The sequence below is a fragment of the Gymnoscopelus microlampas genome (assembly GCF_963454915.1).
Source record: "Gymnoscopelus microlampas genome assembly, chromosome: 4".
NCBI classification, from domain to species: domain Eukaryota; kingdom Metazoa; phylum Chordata; class Actinopteri; order Myctophiformes; family Myctophidae; genus Gymnoscopelus; species Gymnoscopelus microlampas.
The window spans coordinates 42,961,029-42,981,028 of NC_139941.1; the positions used below are offsets into that span (position 1 = coordinate 42,961,029).

General features: G+C 43.5%; 1 protein-coding gene across 3 annotated transcripts in view; it reads left to right on the forward strand.

The window, feature by feature from the left end:
- Positions 1-20,000, forward strand: part of ttc28 (tetratricopeptide repeat domain 28) — a 400,474-nt gene that overhangs the window by 349,965 nt on the left and 30,509 nt on the right. For all 3 annotated transcript variants that reach the window (XM_084056166.1, XM_084056167.1, XM_084056168.1), the window contains 4 exons: positions 1,991-2,100; positions 15,493-15,622; positions 16,237-16,455; positions 19,999-20,000. The exon at positions 19,999-20,000 is cut by the window's right edge and continues 158 nt beyond it. In XM_084056166.1, coding sequence (XP_083912292.1) covers positions 1,991-2,100; positions 15,493-15,622; positions 16,237-16,455; positions 19,999-20,000 — 461 coding nt within the window. The remainder of the gene's footprint in view (positions 1-1,990; positions 2,101-15,492; positions 15,623-16,236; positions 16,456-19,998) is intronic.

Below are 20,000 nucleotides of genomic sequence, written 5' to 3' on the forward strand. Positions count from 1 at the left end.
GAGGGCTGTCAGAGAGAAGAGGATAATTTAGATCCATTTCCTCTTCTCCAGCTACCGGAGCCTTAATGAGCCCTAAGCAGCAACCTGACTCCCGGCATGCACTGCCACAACAGTCTAGATCAAACAAACAGGTAGTGAGAGAGAGAGGGGGGGAGGAATACAGGAGGGAAGGGGGAGAAGGGGACAACAGAGAGAAACAGAGCAGACAGCAGAGAGGAAGGAGGGCAAGAGGGGGAGGAGGGGGGGTTTGTGGGAGAGATAAGGAGAAGGCAAAGCATCGCAGCCTTCAAAGTGCTGCCAGCTCTACTGTGTGTGTGAGAGCGAGCGTACAGACGGAGCGAGCAGCAGCCACACAGAGCACAGCCCCCTCCCTTATGGGAGAGCGTAGCGGCTTGTGCCGTGCCCGGGCCTTGTGTGGAAATCGGCCGGGTATTCCCGGTCACGCTCTTTCTGTTCTTCTTCGCTTATCTGGGTCACACGCACACACACACACACACACACACACAGACCGGCTTCTTCCAGGAATATGCCTAGAAAAGCAAGAATGGAAACGAGGTCTGGTGGCATAGCTTGGCACATTTAACCCGTTTAGACCGGGAACGCATTCTGTGTCATTTTTAAGATTTCTTTGGCCTATTCAAAAATAGCAGATATACAAGCTCGTAGCACGGCACCGAGTGCCGCGCTATGAGCTTGTAGATCTGCTATTTTTGAAAAGAAATCGTGAAAATGTGTGCAAATCTTTGAATATATATTTATTAAAAAGCAATCATTTGTAAAATATTTTGTTCCAGGGACCCCCCCAGAAGCAAATTTTTGAGTTACAAATGTTCGCTTAAAAATATATATATGTTCAAAGATTTGCACAAATGATCAAAAAATGTTTTAAATAGCAGATCTACAAGTTGTATAACTGCTGTTTTTGAATAGCCAAATAAATCTAAAAATGACACACAGATGCGCTCCCGGATTGAATGGGTTAAACCCTATTCTCTTTCGCTTGCCACTCACACCCCCCCCCTCCCCTCTCTCCTCCACACACACACCCAAAAACGGAGAGAACAGACTGTATAACCTACCAAAGTAGCAATGCAACACACAGGTAAACAAGTCTGTCTGTGTGCATGAGCAACAGCCTGGGTTCTGAGCTCACAGTAGTTGCTTGCGATGTGCATTTAGCACGTTTGTTGTGGGTGAAGGCAGCGTGGCACACGGTGCAGGCTGTCTGTCCTTTCTCGTCAGCCTCCTCCTCCTCCACGGAGTGGCATTTTCATCTCCGTAATTGGACAGAACCAAGAACACGGCGGCGGGCTGACTGTGAGGACGCACGCAAAGATGTGACACACGGCTCGCTGCTTGACGGATTGGAAGTGAAAAACAAACGGGGCAACGCACGCCAGGTGGATCTGACAAAATGCACGCTGCCTGGAAGTGGAACGCACGCACACACACACACACAAGTTCGCACACGCATCTGTACGCCCACGTAATGTGCACAAGCAGATACTCCATTGGCTTCTGGTACACTTCATTAGCGTCACGTGCGCGCTCCTCAAACGAAGCAAGCAAAGGCGTTGATCTTGTTCTTTGGAGTTTGCATTAGGTCTCTCTCGTTTGCTTGTAAATATTTGGTGATTGCTTTGCTTTACTACGTTGTTTGGTGAGAGTCGCCCGTCTCTCTTTTATGCAAGCATCAAGTACGTGTGTTTGTGTTTGCTCAGCCAGTCAGTCGATCTTGTGCATTGATTACCCAGGCAACCGGATTAGTGCTTCTTAACAGCCTCTCAGAGAGGCGGACAGAGTCCCAGTGAGAGGTATTTTACAGCTGAGGCCAAAATACCGCCAAATATGTTCACTGTCAGAACATCAGCACCACGCTACGCTTACATCTGTTACCTGAAAGATACCTGCTCGTGGCTCTGAATCATTTTTTTGCCTCTCTCTCTCTCTCTCTCTCTCTCTCTCTGTTCACTCCCTCTCTCTCTGTCAGGCCTACGGCTTGCAGAGCAGCTGGCTCGGCGCGAGGACGAAGCCAAGATCCGACATCGTCTGGGACTGTCTCTCTGGGCCAGTGGGAACTTGGAGGAGGCCCAGCATCAGGTAGAGAACTTCTCCCCTCCTCCTCCTCCTCCCTGGAGGCAGTCCAAGAGGTTCCCCCTCCTCTTTATGTTGAAGTCTGACCCCCTAATAAACCTACATCTCTGCTGGTTGAGAAAGTTCAGAAGGTCAGATACAGTACATATAAGACAACATGTGTAGAAGCATGTAACCCTATAGGCTGTATTTTGTTTTCCTTTACAGGTTAAGAACTACGGAAGGGTAAAAACATGGCAGGCTGACCTTATAGGAGCTGCAGCCAATACAATTTATAACGGGTGCGTTAGAGCATTGACAGTAGTCAACAGTATTGTTAATGCTTGCACTCTGGCACACCTAAATCTACATTAACACACCATTATGCATTTTATTAGCTGCAGCTGTATTGCCTACTACATCACGGTGTGCTATTCTTTGAGACATGCATACAGGTATTTCGGGGGTGGCCGAATCTGCCATTCCTTCTCCGGGTGAAACAACACAGCTTTCACCATTGGAATTGCATTACGGAATGTACACATTGTTACATTTTATGGGTTTATTTCGTCATAGCGCAACATATGGTGAAGTATTGTAGCGCAGGTCAACCACTGATCTTGTGAAAAATGAAAACGGGCCCAATAAATATTCTAAACTTTCCACGATTCTGCCAATAATCATATTCTTTGAGACACACATCAGAGTTTTTGCCGGGTCAAACAAGGGAATCACGTGACGTTGATCCCCTTCCCCTATTCGCTCATACTAGGATAATGTATGTGTAGGCAGAAGAATAATGTCAGCCTGCCATGTTGTACCCTTCTGTAAAGGAAAGCAAACAAAATCAACCTAGGGATAGGTTTTCGTGCCCCTTTAAGTGCTGCCCTAACTGTTAAAGACAGAACATGCTGTAGAGAGAGAGAGGTATACCAAGAGGGACAGAGAAAAGCGATGGTTTACGCAGCTCTCTAACACGGCTGTGTGATTCCTGCCAATATGCTGGGGTGTCTGTTGAGCCGGTAAACGCTTGTCATCTCAGACAAGGCGACAGATGACTGGAGATGTTTTGTAATCCAAATGCATGGTCTCAGGAGGAGCCCCTCCAGGGCCCAGCCTCCACATCTCTCTCTCTCTCTCTCCCCAACCCAGTGGCCACCTGGCTGGCTAAGCCACGGAGCATCAACTCCTTTCACAACAACAACAACAACAACACTGTTCTGATCGCTACAGAGCACAACTTTATTGAAAAGCCCTAAAGGAGAATTCATGCCTGACGTTTTTCTTACCTTTTATATGATGTAATGATATCCCAGGATGAGTGGTACACTAGAAAAATGTCATAACTCCATCCCGGGTCCGCCGCAGCTAAAAACCCACGCTTTTTAATCGTTTTTTTGGGTGAGATCTGAACATAGTGATTGATACTTCTGGCGCCCCACCTGAAGTCTCGCTAAAGCGAGACTTCAGGTGGAGAGCATTCAAGACAATCACGTTGCATATTGTTCTGTCACCAGGGACGTGCACAGATAGACTCTAGGTGGTGCTAGAGCACCTGCCCTTTGCCCTCTTGACCAGAAGTGCCCTTTTGAAAAAAAAAATTATATATATATATTTTTTTCAGTTTACAGCAGGGGTCTTCAACAGGGGGTCCTCAGAGTTACTACAGGGGGTCCGCTAAATCTTTGTGTGATATGATTTTTCTTTTTACCATAACCACTCGAAACCTAGCATCCCTTTATTGAGGAGAACAAAAATAGCAGATCTACAAGCCCACAACGCCTCGCGCTGCGAGGCGTTGTGGGCTTGTAGATCGGCTATTTTTGGCAAACAGGTAAAGGTGTAGAGGGAAAAAAGAGCAGACCAAGTAAACAAAAAAAAGTATAATTTATTTGAGCACCTGCCCCTCAAAATGTCTGTGCACGCCACTGGTTCTGTCACTATGAACGTCAGATCTCACCCCCCCAAAAAAATTAAAATACGAGCAAGTCCCATAGGCGCAGGTTTTGATTTTTTTTTGCAGTACCACTCGTCCTACTGTAGTATATCATAACATCTTATAAAAGGTAAGAAAAACATTGGGCTGCATTCTCCTTTAAGTCACTCATCCCCCCAAAACGTGAATCGTCTGCCAAAATGTGCTGCCTCAGGTGTATACGCAAGGAACGCCATTTGCTTTGCTTTCATCCATTGTTTACCGTAGAGCCCACCAGTCCACAATGCAAACTATACAGCAACGTGACCCAGATAGCATTTCTGTACACTGCATCATACTTTTGAAGAAAATAATTTGCCTGTTTGTAATTATCAGTTAACGAGAGTAAAAACAAACATGAACCAGGGTTGGACTCTTTCTGAGTCATAACTCATAATGAGATCTACATGTTCTTACCAAAGGGGAATATCTCTCTTAAGAGATACAGTATGTTTCTATTACGTGTCTCACTTTTATTAGCACAGAAATACCACGTCAACCTGAGCTGTGCTTGATGTAAGAAGACACTGTAATGGCACTGCTTCACACTCACATGCACCGCAACACATTGGTGGAAAAAGTACTCACATGTTTTACTTAAGTAAAAGTATCAATGCTGCAATGTAGAAATACTCTGTTACAAGTAAAAGTCCGGTATTAAAAATGTGCTTGAGTAAAAGTACAAAAGTATTGGTATCAAAATGTACTTAATGTACGAAAAGCAGAAAGTACTCGTGCAGAATATACATTTTCAAATGTATCAAAATCTTTTGAAAATAGCAGATCTACAAGCTCACAATGCGTCGCATCGCGACGCATTGTGAGCTTGTAGATCGGCTATTTACAATTGGCCGAAATGTATATACTGTAGGGCTGAAGTGGTTAATGTATGTTTTGTAATAATAATCAAAATCTACAAAGTAACTAGTAACTACAAGTTTTCAAATAATTGTAGTGGAGTAAAACTAAAAGTACTGAAAATTGGAACTACTCCAGTAAAGCTAAAGTACCTCAAAATTGTACTTAAGCCCAGTACTTGAGTACATGTACTTAGTTACTTTCCACCGTCAGCCTATATGGGCCCTAGGGGTGGCTGTGTTGGTGGGAAAGGACATAGTTGTCCTTAGAGTACAGATGAGATGATTATTCATGAGCTGGTGCGGCCGTTTCAGAATGACCTTGGTAAACGCTGTGACCCACTTAAGGCCGATCTGCATAGGGGTTTTTGTGCAGTGTTTTTTTGCAGAGTAGTGCTTAAAATTCATAAAAGCATCTGTACTTGTGTAACGAGTGGCAGTACCTGACCTCATGTTCCTCATTCTTGTACATTTAACCCATTAAGACCGGGAACGCATCTTGTGTCATTTTTTGATTTCTTTGGCTATTCAAAAAATAGCAGATCTACAAGCTCATAGCTTGTAGATCTGCAATTTTTTTGTGCAAATCTTTGAATACATGTATTTTTTAAAGCGAACATTTTTAACTAAAATCTTTGCTTCTGGGCGATTCTACAAATGTCTTCTGAATCCAAACTTTTTTATTTTAAGTATGTTGCTATATATCAGTGGTTCTCTCTTCTTCAGTGGTTCTCTTTGTCATGTCAAGGACCCCCAAAATGATATGTATTTGTCCGTGGACCCCCCATCTCAAAATATTTTGTTCCACGGACCCCCAGAAGCAAATATTTGTGTACAAAGATTTGTGTACAAGCTCATAGCGCGGTACAAGCTCATAGCTATGAGCTTGCAGATCTGCTATTTTTGAATAGCCAGATCTGCTATTTTTTAATCTTAAAATGACACACAAAGATGCGTTCCCGGTATTAATAGGTTAAAACCAATTGTGCGTTAACAACCTCTCCGTGATCCCCGTGTTCCTGCGCGACACCACGACGAGTGATGCGTCTCGGCTCTAATCAGCTCCTCTCTCTCTCTCCGTAAAGAACAGCTCTTCTCATAGCAAAGCGCATCGGAAGAGGATCTAGAGGTTATTGATTTGTGTCTCCTTTAGACAGTGAATGGGCTAGATTAGAGCCGATTTCTACCGCTGATACCGTCTGTCAAAGAAGGACAGACGTTACTCAGGGCCGGGGGGGGGGGGGGGGGGGGGGTGGGTTATATAGTTAACAATAGACATTTTCGGAGTGAAGTGAACGGGTGCATTAATCCATTAAGACCGGGAAAATCTTGGGAAAATTTGTGCAAATCTTTGAATATATATATTTTTTTAAAGCGAACATTTGTAACTCAAATCTTTGCTTCTGGGGGGGGGTCCCTGGAACAACATATTTTGAGATGGGGGGTCCGCCGTCCGCGGCCAAATACATATAATTTTGGGTTAGCCTGGCATGGCCAGACTAATGTCACTGCATAGATATTAGTCTGGAATCTCTGTGTGGAACCTGCATTTCCGAGGGGCAAATTCAAAAAATGCCTCTGGTGATAAACCCGCCCCATATTTGCATACAGGGCCCTGATTGGTCCCTCACAACTTCGGAGGGAGAGAAATACAATCTCTATTGAGAGGGGCCAGACCTAATCTGCCAAGGGCAATTTTTGTTTTGCAATGGCAGATTCGTCTGGAACCAGGCTAATTTTGGGTGGCCCTTGACATGGAAAAGTTGGAGCACCACTGATATAGCAACATACTGTTAGGATTTAGAAAACGTTTTTTAGATATGTATTTGGCCTCGGACTCCCCCATCTCAAAATGTTTTGTTCCAGGGACCCCCCCAGAAGCAACAATTTGAGTTACAAATGTTCGCTTTCGCTCGAGATTTTTCCAAAAATAGCAGATATACAAGCTCATAGGGCGGCACTCGGTGCCGCACTATGAGCTTGTAGATCTGCAATTTTTGAATAGCCCAAAGAAATCTTAAAATGACACACAGATGCGTTCCCGGAATGAACGAGTTAATGAGTCACGTTCACCCTCTTGTCAGATGAAAGTCAACGTTGTGTTCATCGCTACAGGGATGACATCACCTGCTATTAAAATGCATGAGAGGTGATGCCTTGCCGAGGAGCTCGTCGTAGTACGTGTCGTTGCAAACGTTGCCAGCGCAGGTCGTTGCGGACGCAGCACTTTTGGGATTGTTTTTCTCTTTCATCCGCCGCGGCGCGCCGCCAGGTGAGGTCAGGCCAGCGGCGAACCGCTGTGAGAAATTAGTTTCACTCTTAAAGGGGCGGTCTGTGAGGGCCGACACAGATTGAACTATACCACCGACCGCAGCAATCAGCCCTGAAGCCCCTATCAGCAGAATCAGCCCAGGGGCCCCATGCAATGCAGCAGCAGCGGCTCCATGTACAGTGGTGTAAAGTAACTAAGTACTTTTACTCAAGTACTGTACTTAAGTACAGTTTTGAGGTACTTTTAACTTTACTGGAGTATGTCCAATTGTCTATACTTTTACTTCTACTCCACTACATTGTACCTTTACTCCATTACACTCCATAGTTACTTTGCCGATATAAATGATTACATTATAAAACATACATTAACCACTTTAGCCCTATTTTATACCTAGACTATTTGAAAATAGCCGATCTACAAGCTCACAACGCGTCGCGATGCGACGCGTTGTGAGCTTGTAGATCTGCTATTTTCAAACATTTTTGTACTTTTACTTTTGGTAGGCTACTTTAAGTGCATTTTGATACCAATACTCTTGTACTTTTACTCAAGTAAATTTTGAATTCCGGACTTTTACTTGTAACAGAGTACTTCTACGTTGTAGTATTGATACTTTTACTGAAGTAAAACATTTGAGTACTTTTTCCACCACTGTCCGGGTACTGCTATGGTGCTAATGCAGCAGCGTGCACACATTCTCTGCTAGATCTCCACCATCTCTTTTTACTCCCTCTCTCTGACACACTTTTCCCTCTGTGACCTTGGAACAACACCTGGCTGCTGGCTCAGTGCATTACATGAATTCTCACAAGACATACTGTAGATACTGTACACGAATAGTAGGCTACACATTAGTGTTATATCATATGTAGTCAGATGAGTCACAGATAAGATTGAGAACATTAACAGCTTTTTTCTTTATAAAATGTAAAGTGTATTATATTTGATCTTGGCATTCAGGCTCTGCTACTATACATAATAATGATGATAATAATAATAAAACTTTATTTATATAGCACCTTTCATGACAAGAATGCAGCTCAAAGTGCTTTACAGAGCAAAAAAATAAACAAAGCAGAAGTGTTTTACAGAAAAATGTAACAAACAAAAAAAAGAGCAAAAACAACATTAAAATAATTTAAAATAATGGCATTCAAATAAGCAGTGAATCAAGCAAAACAGTGAAGACATGAATAACAACACAGAGATTTATTTTAAAAAATCAACTAAAAGCCAGAGCAAAGAAATAGGTCTTGAGCTGCATGTGCTTTAAAGCTATCCACAGAGGCTGCCTGTCTTAGGTGTAATGGGAGTTTATTCCATGATTACTCCCTGCTCAGCACATTAGAATACAACCATTTAAGATACCGTATATATACATCTATAACAACACCCCCCTCCCCCAGGGGAAAACAGAACCCTTAGGGAAAGCAGAACCTGCTGCTGGTGGTGGAGGGAGCAAACAAAGTGCACACAGCGTTCAGTGGTACAGTACTGACTTACAAGAGGAAAGTACAATGAATTAGGTGAGCTTAAATAGACCGGCAATTGGTCAGCTTGCCTGACACGTCACATACATCTGCCCACAATAGTGCTGAGTATGCATGTAAACCTCTCCAGTGTATCTGCCTGAACTAGCTCGCAGGCTACGCATCATGTACCATACATACACGCACACGCACACACACACACACACACACACACACACACACACACACACACACACACACACACACACACACACACACACGGTACTAGGTTTTAGCTTACTTTTACTTTACTTTGTTGCAATTTATTTGACACGGAGAATGTACACTTTGTAATATATACTGTAGCACACTTCAGCGATATAAATCTGATGCAGATACCAGATATAGCTAAGATATACTTTATACTTTATTATATCTGCAGTGCCTGGCCAGGTGTACAACAGTAAAACACCTAGCCTGTCATGGCCAGACTAATATCACTGCGAGATATTAGAAAAAGTCCGCACTGGCAGATTCGTCTGGTTTCCAGGCTATAAAACACCCAGGACAATCACTCTGTATGCAAAATAGTACTAAAGCACATAAAATAACACATACAGTTACATAATGTTACAATGGTAACAGTTCATGTGTGTGAGATGCTTTGAGTACATATTTTGGCAGGTTTGGATTGCCTAAATCCATGCTTTTACTTGAGAGGCACAAGCTCTGTGGGGACGCACAAGCTCTGTGGGGATTCCCACAGCAAAATTGCTTTAAATGAAAAAGAAGATTGTGGGACTTTTGTGCTGACCCCTGGGAATGACACAATCACCTGTAGTTGAGGTTTGGGTGACCCTGGTGGCCTGTGCAATATGAAATGCTTCAGTGGTGGAGGAGCAAAGTCAGGTATGATTTTGTCCAGGTGGAAAAGGTTGTTATTTGGAGACGATAGATAGGGCAGTGCTGGCATTGTGATGGCTTTTTGTCCAGTGTCTTGACAGCTTGTTGTAAAGCGTTTAACCACTTAAACCTTGCACTTTGTTGACCGTATACCCATGGGCTACACTAAAAGTTGAAAATAGAGAGTTTAGAAGGTAGAACGTTATGGTTCACTTTGTCTTATGTAAGTCAAGAGCACCCACCACACCTCCTTTGTTGAGTCTCTGGATTTGACCAACTCTAAGAGATAGCCGTTTCTAGTCTCTAGATTAGAAGGATTAACACCAAATTGCACACGGTGAAGGGAAAATGTATCCATGTTGAGGTGGGTAGTGAATTGATTGACTCTTTTGGCGACTTGAGGTAGCGTTCACACTAAAATCCTTTAAAAGAAATTGGAAGCTTTCCAATCACGACTGTAGGCTATATATGCAAATACAGAACTGCTCGTCCAAGCTGATGGTCTCGCTATGTGCTGCTATCGGCCATCGAGGCACCCACACACACACCACCAGCGTCCCTCCTCCTCTTCTGCCTCACAAAACAGTATTAAACCCTATTATTTCCTAATGTAATTACATCGTGTTCGCTATATTAATCACAGAGTTGTATTTTATTAAAGGCAGGCCTATTATTATATTGCAATTAATAAGCGACTTGTGGTCCAGCAGTGTGAGCTTCAAAGCAGTGGTTCTCAACCTCTGTTTTATTGGGGGGGGGGGGGGTGTCCCCAGACGACCGTGAAGTGACAATTTAAGGACTTTTAAGAAGAAAGAAGAAAAAAAAAACATTGCTGGATCAAAAGAAACCAACAAACTATACTAAACTGGTCAAAATTGGTTAAAAAAAAATGGTATGCCTTTTGTTATTGACCTGTATGTGAAATATATATAATAAAGAAACCTTGAACAAAAAAAACTAAAAAATTGTCAAACTATACTAAATTGTCAAATATTATAAGAAAGAGGCAAACATTTTGAAAATAGCAGATCTACAAGCTCACAACGCCTTGCAATGCGAGGCTGTGAGCTTGTAGATCGGCTATTTTCACGATATTTATCTATGGAACCGAGTCAAACTTAATTTTATGCCTCAACTCCTACATTCCAAGTGCTTGTCAGGGTGGGGGGGTCCCCAGTTCAACTATGATTATTTTGGGGGGTCGCGTCCTGAAAAGGTTGAGAACCATTACATTGTGTCTCCTACCGGAAACGGCAGCGGTTCCGGTAGGTGACACAAAGAGTCTCCTTTGTGTCTTCTATACTGGTCTGCTGGTCATCAAATTATTGGCTTAGGAATGCGACAAAAACAAAAAAATATCCATGAATTCAAGTCTCCATGGGGTGACTAATCGATAGGGAAAAAAGTATTTTTTTGGGTGAACTATCCCTTTAAAGACGCAGCTGTGCCAGGCAGCATAGCTGACAGGCAGCCGAAGAAACACAAAACCCTCGGTGCTCGTCTCTGGCAGCTTGTCTATAAAACATCGATACATTTTAGGTGATAAATATGCCATGCAGTCACTCAATCTTTAGTAATTCCCCATCTACACCTACTCGTTTAAAACTTTGTTTTCAATATATTCTGTTAGTTCCCATGGACCATGGAGAGTTATATTGAAGTCTGTTTCAGTCGATAGCGCCTCCGCCCCGCCCCGTTATTCTTTTTCTATTTATTATTTTTTTTCATTTTCAGCAGAAAAAACACTCTAGGCGGCATTTTTTTTCCTTCATAAAAGGCAGCTAGTGTGAACATACCCTTAGACATATGACCAGCAGTATGCTAATAGGCCTATGATTGCTCACTTCACTGCAATCTCATTGACTTATACTGTGCCATATGTGTGTCATACTTTCCAATCTCAATCGTGTTGAATACTATGTCCAATCCAAACAAATTGTATCCTATGATTTTGAGTGTTTCCAGAGATGTTGCGATTTTTGCGGGGCTAAACAACAGGATCATCACGAGGAGTTATGACCAAGTCAGATGAGGAGATATGTTGGCCCAATTCCAAAATGGACTCAATGAAATAATTATTGAATGTGGTGGCATAGTCATTTTGTAGGTTTTCTTTGAATTGAATTCATCTTTTTGGCAGATCCCTTTCCAGCTAGCTTCTCAATGTGTTTCCAAATCAGTTTGTCATATTAGCCACTGAATCCTTTATATATACTGTATTAGTAGGTCAACATGTTGAGTTTTTAGGGGTTTCTTTCAAGGCACTGTCTCTCTTTTTCGCATCATATCCAATAGAGTGTCATTGAACCAGGGTAAGTCTGCTTTTTTGTTGACTGTTTGGTTAGGCACTACTTGTTGTAGATTTTACTTTATTGCCGTCATATTCCAGTTTGTAACACACACACACACACACACACACACACACACACACACACACACACACACACACACACACACACACACACACACACACACACACACACACACACACACACACACACACACACACGCCTCAGTGCACATTCACACATGCACACTTGTGACTTATTTTAATAGAAGGTGTAGCACGCTGTCCCTGTCTCCTTCAACACGTCACAACGCACATTCACACCTGCATGCGTCAGTGTGCGCACATCCTGCACCTCACCTCACACACACACACACACACACACACACACACACACACACACACACACACACACACACACACACACATGCGCTCACCAAAGTTACGCGCCTAGTAGTGCCCATGACAACCTTTTTTTTTACTAAAGTTTTTATCCCACGATTTTGCAACCCCATTTTTTTCACCCAGTGCTAATTGCCTATGTAATCCTAGGCGCTACACTCCCTCTGCCAGCCTAGGGAGAGCCTAGAGCCGAGCTCATGACTTCTTCAATGCATGAGGAGCTAACAAGCCTTCTTATCACCTGACAGGGGGGAGTTTCCCCGGTAGGACGTAGCGTGTGGAAGGAACACGTTATTCCAACCAGTTCCTTTCCCCTCCATCAGGCGCCCTAGCTGACCAGGGGGAGGCAATATAGAGACCAGGATTACTTCTTTGCTTTTGTAAGGGTACCTACCCTAGGAGACACGGGGAGAACATGCAAACTCCACACAGAAAGGCCCTTTCACCAACCCATGACAACCTTTTGTCCACACAGCATCCAGCCCCTCCCCAGCCGTTCCGTCTAGAGTCGAGTGCTTTAGGCTCTCTCTGCTGGGGCTCAGCCCCATGGTGACCCACTCCAGGCCTAGCCTCGACCCTCTCAAAGGGCTGCCAAAGGAGAGGAAAGAAATAGGAAATCAATAACAAACTCCCATGAATCAGCACTCCTGGTGGGCCAGGTCATCTTGGCCAAATGAGCAAAACACGCAGCCTTATCCGCCAACGCTCTCTCTGCCATAGCCCATTAAGACCTATGAGGCCCATTCTACAAAACGTCTTCTAAATCTTAACAAGTTTTCTGTAAAAAACGTATGTTTCTACATCAGTGGTGCTCAAACCTTTTCACGTCGAGGACCACCCAATATGATATGTTATTTGGCCGTGGACCCCCATCTCAAAACATGTTGTTCCAGGGACCCCCAGAAGCAAGGATTTGAGTAAAAAATGTTGTTTCAAAAATATATAAATAAATATAAGATTTACAAAAATGTTCATGTTTTTTCAAAAATAGCAGATCTGCAAGCTCGTAGCGCGGCACTCGGTGCCGCGCTACGAGCTTGTAGATCTGCTATTTTTGAAAAGCCAGTGAAGACACAGATGCGTTCCCGGTCTTAATGGGCTAGTCTGCTTTCATTCTCATCAACCCACGGGAATGGAGGCCAGTGTAGACGTCTGATGACGCAGACACAAGTCCCTGTGGGGTGACCAGAGACCAGACTAGAGAGCATTTTGTTATTCTGCCGGACAACAGGCCTTGTTGCTTGACATGCACAGGCATAGACACGGTGGTTCTGCTTCTCATTGCCCTTTTCCCTTGCACCAGGCAAATGAGAAGGCAAGCAAAGAGACATGGTTGTGTTAATGTCAGCGTTTGCGTCAGGCAGGCTGGAGCAGAGCAGTGGAAGAAGCCAGTATATAAAAGGCTGCTCCGGTGTTGACCAGCAGTGCAGGCGGGATGCTACCATCTAGTGGCTCAAGTTCTAATGATTACAATCCACAACACCTACAGTAATCTTTGCATCATGCATGTCACACAAACAGAATGCGATGCATTTTGTTGATATAACAAGTTTGTTCATATAGAGTCCTATCCACACATCCATCATTTAACTTCCACAATCCACATTATTAAAACCATTGGTTGTGTGCCGCATTCTGTTTGTGTGACATGCATGATCTAAAGGTTTTGAAAGTGAAACTGATCAAAGTCACTGGCCACCTACTGTACTTAAAGGTAGGATAAGGATAAAGGATATTTTTTGGTTAAAAAACAAAACAAAAAAAAGTAAAAAGGTTAAAGCACTATATTTTGATAGTAATCATTGCGTGTTTGTTCAGTAACATGGGTATCCCTGTCTCTCCGGCTCTTTAATAAACAAAAACAAAAAAGAAAACATATTTTCAGGTAGGTGACACAATCTCAGCCAATCAGGAGAGCGTACCCATTTATCAGCTTTAATTTTTATAGTGCTCATTTCAATTTGTTCAGCTCATTTCTTTGTGTCACCACTTCCAATTTCACTTGTTAAATCTGTATCCTGAGTTCCCTATCCTTATTGGATAAAATTGGTATCCCGACCTGAAAATGCAAGGAGACTCCTCCTGTTACTGAACAAACACTCTATAGCAATGAGTACTATCAGAATATAGAGCTATTTAACACTTATTTTAACCAAAGAAAATCACTTACCCTACCTTTTAAAGCTATAATCCGGGACTTGTTATAATGCATAGAATGTCATTTTAATCAATCTGCATTAGTGGAGTATTGTTAATACGATGTAACTAGCACACCTGCGGTGGTTGGAGGTGGTCTCCTTACTCTTCCATTGAAGAATCGTAGATCCTGGTGTCTGGTTGGAATCCCACTGGTTGAAGCAGATGGCTCACCAGCTTGGTACACTACATGTGTGCCTCTTTCTTTATTGTATTTATTTCAGTCATCATTGCAGCATCATTGATTGCACTGCACGGATTGTAGCTTTAATTTTATATTATGCTCAGCTGCTTTCATAGCACCTTAAAGGGCAACCTTGCCCTAAAACTTGACCCGAAAGCTTCTGTTGTGAGGAGGATGTGAAAATCTGAATCCCTTCCCAATGAGTTGTGTGTTGAGAGCTTGCTCTCAATGGTGCTGGAATATCTCGACTTGCTAAAGTGAAAGAACACATCAATACGTGTTTTACGTAGGCTGGCAGAGATGTTCCTGTGCCGTTGACAGCAAGATCTCAACAGAGCGCCTTGGAAAGTATCTGATTTTCACACTTGCTCCTCACAATATTGCCCAAAAAAAGGGCAAAGTTTCACTTCTAAAGAAGAATTTCGGCCCAGGCTTTTCCTTACCTTTATTTGAGGTTTATTAACTCCCCATAAGAGGGGTCCAGGAGGCCAAATTCATAACGAGCGATTTTTGGCGGACGGCCACCGCAGTTCCTAAACGGGAGTATACAGGCCGTGGTGTAATCCGCTTATTTATATCGCTCGAAATTACTTTTTCCGAGTATATGTGTGTCGTGTAGGACCTCAGGGAAGTCACTGCAGTATTATTGTCACACGAGAGCCACCGTAGTGTTGTCAAAGTAGCTTTTGCTGAAATCATATTTGAAATCTCGTCTCGCGAGACTTCTGGAACGGAAGGCTCGCAAAAGCTACTTTGACAACATTACGGTGGCTTTTGGACTACACTATAGTTAGTAAGATAAAAAATGACATGAACATATGTAATTGTTGTGGATGTTGATTATTGCTTTGTGTTTGTTTTGTGCGTATAGCTCTATCGGGCGTCTGCACTGTTTGAGACCATACGCCACGAGGCCCAGCACAGCACCGACTACAAACTATCTCTATTCGACCTCCAGACCTCCTCCTACCAGGCACTCCAGAGAGTCCTTGTCAGCCTAGGTATGGTGTTTCTCTGTACTTGATTTTGATCTGATTTAGCATCCTCCTCATGAATTTATTGCGTGTGTGTGTGTGCGTGTGTGTGCGTGTGCGTGTGTGTGTATCCGTGATCTGTATCCTGAAACACTTTTTGTTGAGTTTCCCAAGTTTGTGCATCTACTATTGTTTGTATTCAAGAATTTCTTGTTAAAGGAATAGTTCACCCAAAAAAAAAACAATAATTTGATGACCAGCGGACTGGTAGGCAGCGGTTCCGGTAGGAGACACAAACTTCTACCGGTCATCGAATCATTGGCTTAGGAATGTGACAAAAACAAAAAAATATCCATGAATTCAAGTCCCCATTGGGTGACTAATCGATAGAAAAACAGTCATTTTGGGGGTGAACTATCCCTTTAAATGTGAACACATTTGTGTGTGTGTGTGTGTGTGTGTGTGTGTGTGTGTGTGTGTGTGTGTGTGTGTGTGTGTGCGTGTGCGTGTGTGCGCCTTTTTTATGTCATGCAATTTTCTGCTAATTCTGTCATGTCAACATCTGACAACCCATAAACTTTTACAAAATACACATTTGCACGTCAAACTGTAATCACACTGTGACCTCTGCCACCTTCCAGGCCACCATGACGAGGCCCTGGCGGTAGCGGAGCGGGGTCGAACGCGGGCCTTCGCCGACCTGCTGGTGGAGCGGCAGACGGGCCAGCAGGACTCGGACCCTTACACCCCGGTGACGGTGGAGCACATCCTGGACACGGTCAACAGCCAGAGGGCCCTGGTGCTCTACTTCTCCATGGCCGCCGGCTACCTGTACAGCTGGCTGCTGGCTCCAGGAGCAGGTACACAGTGTTGATTTCGTCGACTTAAACGATGACGAAAAATGTTCATCGACTACCTTTTTTCACTGACGAAAACAAAATAAAAACTAAGCTATGATAACTAAAAGTATGACTAAATATACTGACAATTTCGTCAACAAATAAAAACTAGACAAAAATGTTTGGGAGAGACGAGTGGAGAAGAGATCCAGTAGAACTAAGACAAGGTTGTCAGGTGTCACAGACCGAAAATAGTTGATCTACAAGCCTTGTAGATCGTCTATTCTCTGCAAAAAATCGACAAAACATTTTTAAAAAATCTTTTGAAAATAGCAGATCTACAAGCTCTGTAATGTAGTGGAGTAGAAGTAAAAGTACTGAAAATTGGAAATACTCCAGTAAAGTAAAAATACCTCAAAACTGTACTTAAGTACAATACTTGAGCACATGTACGTAGTTACTTTACACCACTGTGCTACTGTAGTAGACACACACATGTTCACACGCAAATAAACCCCTACAGACACACACAGTGTGCACACATGCGTAAATATGACACAAGTTACATTCATATGTACTGTGGTGTTGCTTTGGTTTAACCACAAGGGAGACCTTAAAGGTCACAGCCTATATTGGGCTGTTGCCAGGGTTAAGAAAGGCGAGTTTTAACACCAAGTGGCAGTGCCACCTGCCACTCTGCTGCCCCCCGCCGCGCCTCTCACCCCACAGGGCATCACACAGTGAGGCTTGGCTAATTGAGAGTGACAGAGCCAACACAACACCATGACGATGGACACACGTCAAGCCAACAGGCGCACATTTAATCTCAATCTGTCACCTTCCTTCTTTCATTCCCCTTTATCCCTCCCATGCGTCTTTCTCTCTGTCTTTCTTGCTTTATATCGTCTCTGTTGGGTGGAAACTAGAGTTCTCAAATTCTGTCGGGCCGGGATGAAAATCTATGCTAATTAGTCGGGCCGAGCCGAGTCTCAGGTTCCGTAAAAATGTTTAAATAAATAATCGATTATCCCAAAAAAAGAAGTTTCAACTGCCCCTGGCGGCCGAACAGTAAGGCAGACGGAAATGGCAGTGGATGTGTTGGATGCAGCTCAAAGTGAACTTTACTCTGGTATTTAGTTCATCGCCGTCCGACCTTCCTAGCCCGTGTTATTAAAAAGAAACTGGGGGAAATGGCCAAAACTCATCGGTGAAAGTGGCCGTTTTAAAGATGTTTTGGCTATTATCCCTGGAACGGAAGGTCCAATCTGCTCAGTTCAAAGCTTGTTGGATGGGTGACTTTGAGGACATCAAGCACATAATGACACCTTTCCTGTTTTTTGGCAACGGTGGATTGGTAATTGTTCGGGCCTAGTGGAAACCTCTTATGTCCAAAACTGTTCATTTTCAAGATTCCCCCCCAAATAAAGCAAAAGTAGCAGATCTAAAAGCTCGAAACGTGTCGCTTCACGTCGCGCTTTGAGCTTGTAGATCTGCTACTTTTGGTGCTTTTGTGTGACGCTGTAGTATGATCAAGTAGGACATAAATTAACAAAAAAACACAAAAAGTCAGAATAAGGAGATAAGAGGTTTCTCCCAGACAGCGCCGATATATTTCTGTCCTTCTCTTGTTGCGGTATATTTCCGCATTTCCATCTTGTCATTGTTCCGTCTCCAACACACAGAGAAAGACCCACAAACTACAATAATAAAGGCTGTATGTTGTCTGTCTGGGAGCGGTTGTACAAGTATACATGCTGTCATACTGACAACTGTGGCTGGTTGTTGTGGTATCATCCTCCTCCCCTCTCTCTACTCCGGGGTCCTCTCCCTGCTGAAACATGTATAATGACAACTCTGACCCAGAGTCCCACGCCCACCAGGGCCTGATCATTTGATCAAACTGCGCTCCCAGGCATGGCAGGCTGAACCTGACCCCAAACAGTAGTCATACGGACGGGGAAGGAATACGACGGGGGATTTATGGATATAGCTTCAAAGAGAGCGAGCGTTGCCCCGGGCTAAAGAGGGAGCCACTATCTCACTAATCGCCTGTCTGTCTGTTCCTGGCAGTCACTGGCATCCAGCTGGCATTATGAAGAGAGTCTGCTGCTCTAGAGAGAGAGAGAGAGAGAGAGAGAGTAGTCCCATGCAGTCAGTGAAGGGACTGAGGGGCCTAATTGCTTTACTGGGGTAGAGAGCAAACATCGTGCCATCTAATAGACACACAAAAGTGCGCACGTACACAAATACACACACACACACACACACACACACACACACACACACACACACACACACACACACACACACACACACACACACACACACACACACACACACACACACACACACACACACACACACACACACACACTAATACACAAGTTATGTTAACCACTTATTATATTTTGACAATATAATGACATTCCCAAAATAAGTTGAAAGCGGTTAAGATCACACACACACACGCACACACACACACACACACACACACACACACACACACACACACACACACGCGCACACACACACACGCACACATGCACACACACGCACACACACGCACACACGCACACACGCACACACGCACACGCACTATTCCCTTAAACAACAAATCTCAGTACACATTCATCACACATGCACACTTGTGACTTATTTAATAGAAGGTGCAGCACGCACTCCCTGTTTCCTTATTCAGCACATGGCAGCGCACGTTCACACCTGCATGCATCAACGTGCACACAGACATCCTGCATCCCACCTGCACACACACACACACACACACACACACACACACACACACACACACACACACACACACACACACACACACACACACACACACACACACACACACACACACACACACACACACACACACACACACACACACACACACCCCTTTCCCCCTCATCATAGCTCAGCTGAGCTCCCATGGCGGGTGGCAGATGGCACATCGTGCAGCCCACTCTTATCTTTTATTGAACGTTATTTGTTTCCTTCATTCGTTGCCTCGCAGACGCATGCTACAACAACGCATCGTTATCAATGTGAAAATGAAATTGTCACGATATGCTTTATCCTGTTGTATAAACCTTTTATATATGAGTCAAGCTTGAGTCATTTAAAAATATTTATGTTTTTTAAACTCTCTAGTCCAGTTCTAGTTCCCCAGGTGTCCTTGTGGGGGGGGGGGGCAAAATTAGTTAATATAGCATCACCATCATTTTATCCATTTATATGTTGGCTATTCAAAAATAGCAGATGGACTTGTACATCTGCTATTTTTGAAAATATTAGAAAGATATTAGAAAAATATTGAAAATATTAGAAAAATATTGAAAATATTAGGAAAATATTGAAAATGTTGAACAATTTTGATTTACTTTCTAACATAAATCTTCTCTCCTAGGGCTCCCTCCCTGGCACACGAAAAACCTTTTCAGATGGGGGGTCCGCGGGGCCAAATACATATCAATTTGGGGGTCCTTGACTTGACAAAGTTTGAGAACCGACCATGCACTGCTCCAGCCTAAAACTCACTCTTTCCCTTTCAACCCACAGGT